Source organism: Haliotis asinina, chromosome 7 (assembly GCF_037392515.1).
Source record: "Haliotis asinina isolate JCU_RB_2024 chromosome 7, JCU_Hal_asi_v2, whole genome shotgun sequence".
Classification (NCBI taxonomy): domain Eukaryota; kingdom Metazoa; phylum Mollusca; class Gastropoda; order Lepetellida; family Haliotidae; genus Haliotis; species Haliotis asinina.
The window spans coordinates 43,753,461-43,761,611 of NC_090286.1; the positions used below are offsets into that span (position 1 = coordinate 43,753,461).

At 43.5% G+C, this 8,151-nt stretch overlaps 1 protein-coding gene across 1 annotated transcript; it reads right to left on the reverse strand.

The window, feature by feature from the left end:
* Window positions 1-241: 241 nt before the first annotated feature.
* LOC137292011 (uncharacterized) lies at window positions 242-5,916 on the reverse strand. The gene is made up of 2 exons (XM_067823564.1): window positions 5,889-5,916; window positions 242-1,116 (listed from the first exon to the last, which is right to left on the reverse strand). Exons 1-2 carry the CDS (start codon window positions 5,914-5,916, stop codon window positions 242-244), a joined length of 903 nt encoding a protein of 300 aa, XP_067679665.1.
* Between the last annotated feature and the right edge of the window lie 2,235 nt (window positions 5,917-8,151).

Genomic DNA, 8,151 nt, shown 5'->3' on the forward strand with positions numbered 1-8,151 from the left:
CGTGTGTATAATTTGGCTTTGACTTCAAACTGTGACATCATTTTGTGCATTAAAGTAGTTTATATGTAATAACATACGATTCAATACATGCATATTTACTTCACATTTCCTCAATTGCTTAACATGTCAAGATGTTTCATACTGGCGGGGACAGAGCTCTGCAGGACTGTTGCAGATAATCTTCCGTCGATGAGATGGGCGGAAAAAACGTAGTGTGAGGACAAATGCTGGCTTCAAGACATCAGTGAGGAATGGTGTCTGTACAGAGTAAGACATGGTGGTTGTGGGGAGTTTGAGGAGGATGGGATGAGGGGATGCTGATGATTATCGGACAAGGCGAGGTATTGATGGTTGTGATGGTCTTCAGTGTGGTGGTGATGACTGAGATGATGGTGGTGACAGTCCTGACTGTGATGGTGGTGATGACTGAGATGATGGTGGTGACAGTCCTGACTGTAGTGGTGGTGATGACTGAGATGATGGTGGTGACAGTCCTGACTGTGGTGGTGGTGATGACTGAGATGATGGTGGTGACAGTCCTGACTGTGATGGTGATGATGACTGAGATGATGGTGGTGACAGTCCTGACTGTGATGGTGATGATGGTGGTGACAGTCCTGACTGTGGTGGTGGTGATGACTGACATGATGGTGGTGATAGTCCTGACTGTGGTGGTGGTGATGACTGAGATGATGGTGGTGACAGTCCTGACTGTGATGGTGATGATGACTGAGATGATGGTGGTGACAGTCCTGACTGTGGTGGTGGTGATGACTGACATGATGGTGGTGATAGTCCTGACTGTGGTGGTGGTGATGACTGAGATGATGGTGGTGACAGTCCCGACTGTGGTGGTGGTGATGACTGAGATGATGGTGGTGACAGTTATGACTGTGGTGGTGGTGATGACTGAGATGATGGTGGTGACAGTCCTGACTGTGATGGTGATGATGACTGAGATGATGGTGGTGACAGTTCTGACTGTGGTGGTGGTGATGACTGAGATGATGGTGGTGACAGTCCTGACTGTGGTGGTGGTGATGACTGAGATGATGGTGGTGACAGTTCTGACTGTGGTGGTGGTGATGACTGAGATGATGGTGGTGACAGTCCTGACTGTGGTGGTGGTGATGACTGAGATGATTATCGTGGCGGTCGCGCACGCGCACGCGCGCACACACACACATACACACACGCGCGCGCACGCGCGCGCACACACACACCCTATCCTTTTCTCTACAGTGTGCATCCCCTTTACTCAAAAAGCTGTATCCGCCCAAGCGGCGGTAACCTTAAATACGTGTTTTGCAGTGGGTAGAACTTTATGGTGCAATGTAGGACATTCCTAAGGTCCGCTGTCTCTAAATTATGTGCAGGAGAATAGATATAATTGATTTTGAAAACGCTATATTAAACCAGCCATTCGGTCATTGTTCAACGCTTTAGTTACGATCAGATAGATCGTGCAGGTGAGTATATACCATGACCGGAGCATTTAGTGATTTCACAAACAATAACTGAGCATAAGGTTTGTTTGGGTTTGTCTGTTTTTGCACTGAAGTAAGTTATGTCACTTTTGTAACTAGTCAAGCAATGAAACGTCGAGGGACAACGGGACGGACTTCACATCGGCCGCCACTACTACAAACTAATCGTGCCTCAGCAACAATCTAGCTTTCAATCTAAGTAAGCGATTTTTGCAGTGTTCGGTTCATTTGTCCTTTGTGCCTACGCGAATGTTTGCAACTGTATGTCTCCGATTGCCTGTATGTAATGCCTTTATCAAGTGGCTTCTATTTTCCTTACGCTATAAACTTTATCAATTGTCATTCAAGGTTCCATTAATACGGCATGCACATAATCTGTAAAATGTTAAACTATATCTGAATGATATAAATATATACACCTGGAAATTAATCAAGCAACACCCCAATTTTTTCTATTGGAGCAACTTTGAAGTGTTCTGACAATCAAAATATGCCGGGTTGATATAGTTTGACACTTTTTTATTCAACAGACGATCTCTGACAAACAACTTAAAGGGAAAAAGTATCAAGACTTTGCTTTATTGCAACGAAATCCAAATTCTTAAAACTGTCTTAAATTCATGAAAAAATGGACACAATTTACTATTCATCCACAGACGTTGTTGTCAGGTGTATTAACACAAATGTCACATGGAAAGAAAGAACAGTCATCTGAGAGTCTGCACACCGACTTTCATCAATATCTAGTGTGTCCTCCCTGCGCACGCACCACCGATTCCAGACGCCTCCTCATTCCTTGGATGAGTCTCCGGATCTGATTCTGGGGGATCCTGTTCCACTCCTCATGCAGGGCAGCCGTCAATTCGTTGAGATTATGGACTGGTGGGTCTCTCTGCCTCACACGACGGCCAATAAAGTCCCACAAATGTTCAATGGGGTTGAGGTCAGGGCTCATGGCAGGCCATGGAATTCTGTCAATTGCATTTTGCCGCAAAAAATCATTTACAGCATGCGCCCTGTGAGGTCTAGCATTGTCGTCCATAAATATGGGTCTCGTTGCCAGAGGATGGTTCTCAAAATGAGGTCCCACAGCCCTGTCAAGAACCTCCTGTTGGTAACGAACACCGTTAAGGTTGCCACGGTTGGTAATGATATCCAACTTGCAGTTCATGGAAATGCACCCCCATACCATAACGGAACCTCCCCCAAAGGCCACAGTCTCCTGGATGTTCCGTGGAGCCATTGCTGTGTTCCTCTGCCTCCAGACCCGAGTACGACCGTCCACCATGTGCAGCAAGAACCGGCTCTCATCTGAGAAATGGACCTTCCTCCAAGAGGCAATGTTCCAGTGCAAACGGTCATTACACCAGGCCAGTCGGGCTGCCTTATGGGCTGGAGACAGTCTGGGTCGCTTGATTGGCCTCCTTGCCCGGTATCCTGCAGCTTTCAGATGATTCCGAACAGTCCTGTTCGAGATGGGTCTCCCTGGAAGCCACTCCTGTCTCAACCGAGAGCTCGAGTCGAAGGACCTGCGCCGTACAAGTCTCAGTAAAGCTCTGTCCTCCCGGACTGTGGTCTTCCTGGGTCTTCCTGGTCTAGGCAGGTCTTTAACTTCATTAGTGGCCCGGTATTTTTTCAAAAGTTTTGAAATTATGGAATGATGTCGTCCGATTTGAGTCCCGATTTGTCTTAGAGACATACCAGCATTCCTCATGCCGATTATTTGCCAACGAGTGGCCTCTGATAATTTCCTACGTGCCATGACATTGAAATGAATGAAAAACCGAATGCAATCGACAACCTGCGCTTGTAAACACCCCAGGGAAAAAGTGCATTTTTCGAAAGTTGAGGTTAAAGCAATGCACGTGCGCTGTGCAAGCTTCACGCGCGTCATATCAACCCATGAAAAGCTCATGCTGTATGTCAATACATCAAAATTGAATAATCAATCATCAAAATTACTTCGTTAAACTTTGTTAAGTTTTTATGTGTCTTTGAATTTGGTGTTGCTTAATTAATTTCCATATGTATATATATGCCCTATCGAAGTAGGACAGCCCTTACGTAAGAAATAACAACCTAGATTTCAAAACATACAGTTGCATTCGATACTGTAGCGAGAGTGTGTGTTTCTGTACTTTCTCTGATCTCATTGAATAGGTGACAGTTGTGATGGGTCACATTTCTCATCAGATATGTTCAACGGTAATATACCGTGAATAATACGTTAAGCGAAACCCAGTATATTATGTCAAAATATAGGCTGGAAATCTTTCAGAAAAAAAACAAGCTATCATAATTTGGTTTAGTACTTCCAAATTAAAAACTAGGCCATAATGGAAATTATCTTTTACTTTCAACAGAGTGTATGCACTTTTGGAAAACACGCACTTTGTTTTCCTCAAAAAGGTTGCCTTCTCTTGAAAAGTGAAAAAATCAGAAATGACTGTTAAATGGTCACACGATTCTCACTTTTAACAAGAAACCTAAGTTTAATAGTCTTGTTTAAGCACAACAGGAATAGTTATTTTGATTTAAAAAGAACTGTACCATTATATGTGTTACAATATTTCCTTTAATTGTACATACAAATGACTATGACATCCCTAAAACAGTTAAAGTTTATAGTATTTTGGCGGCAAGCCTTTTAAGGGAGCGTTTTAGAGTTGCCTCCCTTTAGACACTCTTCCGTACATGAGTATGTGTTTTGACTGTTGGTACACACGAGGTCGATCGAGAAAGTTCTAAGTTAATGGCGATGCGGTCACACTTTCCCTTATGACACCTTTCCCTTCTAACAACTTGAATCATATTAATAAACTGTGTCTTTGCTATTCTTACTTTCTTAAGGTTGATATAGCGTACATATGGTTCACGCGTGAATTTTCGTGACCCAGCAAGACAGTGTTGGCTTGCAAACTACTCTTCATTCCGTCACTCACTGGTTGGCTGTCGCTCCAAATATCTTTTTTATGTCTACACCAATCACTGTCTGTCTGTCCACACTGTTCGAATGGTCACCTCTCGAAGCTGACAGACAATACATTTCACTGTCCTAATCACGAACACATCCTTGATACTGATCTGAACCTCAGTACTAATCACAACGCTTCCGCCTGATTTTATGCATTGCACTGAGCACTCCATCCAAACTATGTATTGGTACATTTCTCTACCTTCGATACCCCGGTAGTGACGACCGTTCTCAAAGAACCTCCGTGTCCAAAACAAAGTGCTCGATCACTTCTGAGCCCGAGAGCCCTCTGATCATGACCCGAATAGCTCGATCACTTTTTCAAGCAGATCCTTACACAAGAAGACGATTGTACTTAAAACACATCCGCTGCTTCAGCACCTACAAGCTGTAAACCCAGTCGATCCTGCACTATTGCGCGATCACATCCAAGCCAAAGACGAAGATGACCCTGCTTGGTCATCTCTTCAAGATGAAGAATCTATTGTTGACGACTCTTTTACCTAAAACGTTGTTCTTCACTAGTTTCCTCAATGTGACTATACTCTGACGTGCTCTGACATACTCAGCTATTCATGACATCACACTGCTGGCGTTGTGCTTGAGCTCTGCAAGTTCCACTGGTCGTGACACCATTAGTCGATTTGTGCCTTAACTCTGCCCTAGTGGTCGTGGCATTAGAGCTCGACAGCTCGCCTCAAGTCTGCAAGTTCTACTAGTCTGACTCCATTGCTCGGTCTGTGCTTCAACTCTGCAACTTCGAATTCAACTCGATTCCATACTATTAGGCGAATGCAATACCTGATCACGACCCCAGATCCCTGAACTTCGGGCTCTACCTCAAGACCCTTTCACTTTACTTCAGATTTCTCTGCTGAGTATAAACCACTCCAACCTCTTTTATATGGAGCTTCGCAGCTGATCACAACTCTACTTTTACTTTTTCGGTCCTCTGTACTCGTCATCCATTCTAATCAAGACTTTACAGCTCGCTCCTGTCATCTGCAGAGACTTCTCTTTATTGGTGTAAATATGACAAACTTCTTTCAGACTAACTAGCAGACTTTCAGCCCGGTTTCGTAGCAAAGAAAGAGATCTAAAGAGTTACTAGTAGTTCGGCAGCATACCAATTAGCTATGTGCAAGTCTTACCCATTTAAACGAGTCAGAGTCGACGTGTGAGGTTGGAACAGTGATATGGACTTTTGTAGCACTGAAATTGACGAAGAAAGGGGAAGTAATTCAATGCGTTGAACAAGACGAGTAACAATGAGTGAGCTCTGAAATACGCACCCTTTGTAGAAGAATGAAAAGAGTGACCCGCGGATCCGTATCCTTCAAAGACCGACTTTTGATTGTGTATATGGTTACATCCGTCAAGCGTTTTAGATTAATACCCGTGGTGGACCCAAGCCCACGAGAGCTCACCTGTCGGGTCATCTGGGATGACAAACATTTAGCGCGGCTGAGTTTTTACCCTGAGACACCTTGAATAAAGACTTAATTACTCCGTTTGAACTTGGCGTGGAATCAGATGTGGATGAACTCTTGGAAGGGTCATTTCAGGTCCTTGAGCACGGATGTTATGTAACATGTCCCAGAATGTGTCTAACTACTCTTTACCCGACCGACTGGAGATAGGATCAAATTTCTCTAAAGAAAAGTGCTTAGAAAATGCCTAATATGCAATCGATCTCATCTATATTGTACATTATATACAAAGGGACCGATAAAATATATGGGAAAAGGGAGTGGAGTAATTGATTTTGTTGTGACACGATTGGGGTGGGTGGGAGTGGGGGGTCATTCATTTTGTTCATCACACGATGGGGTGGGAGTGGGGATGGAGTGTCCCTTCCTTTGTACAGTTTTAATTTCTACACGTTACGACATCGACTTTTTGGTTCATGTCAATACACAGTATGTCTTTTTACCAGTGTCTACTTATCATGTCCCCACACTATGAGGATCCTGGATATGGGGTGGTACCCTGTCTCAGTATCATGGGAATGATGCGGGACTGATTGGAGCTGCATGGGTACGTCCAATGTGTCTGTGTTAAGCTGTGTTAATCTGTGAGCTGTGCTGTGGACACTGTATTAAGCCGACATTAAGCCGACATTGGTTAACGCAAGCACACGCTGAGAGACGCGTACACAACTGGACACACGCAGACCACGCAGGCACACACACACACACACACACACACACACACACACACACACACACTTTTTACATCACCCTACTCGTCGCTGTCCTCTGCTGTATTTCTCTCACTACCGACATCCTTCTGAACAGCAACATATAATTTATGTCACGAGTTCTTATCTCCTGTTATGTTCGACCCGGCACAGCTCTCCACTGAACACTGGACACTCATGCTGCAGAGCAATTTCCATGCCCCTCCCCTCCACCCCCACCAACCATTTCATTTTTAAAGGAAAACCTCAAAAGTTTAGCAACAGCATATTTTTATTAACTGTTAACGTGGTTGTCATAGCAAGTTCCGCCTTTATAAGTTTGTTTGTTACGACCGAGTTTTATTATCCGAATATCTCATAAAGTCCTCTGATACATTCGGTGCTATTAGCGTCCATGTTGTCAGATGCAGACCGTCTAGCGACCTTCACAAAGCTCGAAGGGAAGGTCTTTGCTGAAACAGCACATGCCTATCCCGACCCGTCCATCAAGTACAAGACAGATTAACACACACCGTAAATGGGGCTTCCAGTCGGTTCATGATAGTTTGATGTAGAGCGATAGACAGTCTAATACGAGTGGGCGATTCAAAGCTACAGAGAGAAAAAAACATTTCTTTAAAACAAGGGAAAACCTCACAAAGTATCTCTCCTGTCTTCAGTTTTCTCATTTGATTTGTAATTCAACACTTTTGTGGCTCTAAATATAGAAAGCCATTTCGCTGGCACAATCCCATAGTTAGATAATGTGTGTTGGAAAGAAAAAGACAAACAATCTTCGAGTCAATGCTTCTACTATATGCTTGCCTTCTCAAGAGCTGTATTTGCTCGGAATAATAAATTCTCGTTCATTACGTAATTAATTACATGATCAATACTTATCATCGCAATCGCTGCTTGTTTGTGTACAGTGTTCTAAAACAAGCTCCACTTCAGGCCTACCGTTAGACAAAAATAGCTCCATGCCGCCCAATACTGTAATAAACATTCCCACATGTTGCAAGGAACATAGCTGCTTGTCACTTATACATCGCTGATATGCGGCCAAAGAAATAATGGCAAGTTTTTATTAGGCTCAATTTCGAAATGCGGCCCTTGACATCGAAATTAGTATGATCTAATCGAATACGAAACACCATATAACTGTTCCTGGACGATTTATACAACTTGTTTCTCGTTTAATCCTCAACAAAAGGGAGGAACTGTACTGGTGTTATAACAAGAAATACAACCTGTTCAACCCGAGACAGTTCAATCCATGGTTCATCAGCGGGATGATGTTTATAACGACTATGTCTTTGTGTGCGGAATTAGATAACTGCCTTTGGGGTTTCTTTCGGGGATGTAGAACAATTCAGAGGGGTAAATATGTTTTTTCAAATATGTATTTGTTCACCGATATGTTGAGCAGTAGAACTTTTGTTTTCCCCACAGAGATGTAACTCGCCTTAGGTAGATGTAATTTTTAGCGTATATGCACCCAAGGCCAACAC

Bases quoted from the DNA above. Each gene is read 5' to 3' on its own strand.
- LOC137292011 (XM_067823564.1), bottom strand. From the start codon at position 5,916: ATGTTTGTCATCCCAGATGACCCGACAG. The intron at 1,117-5,888 runs GTGAGCTCTCGT...CCACCACCACAG, and splicing joins CATCCCAGATGACCCGACAG to TCAGGACTGTCACCACCATC.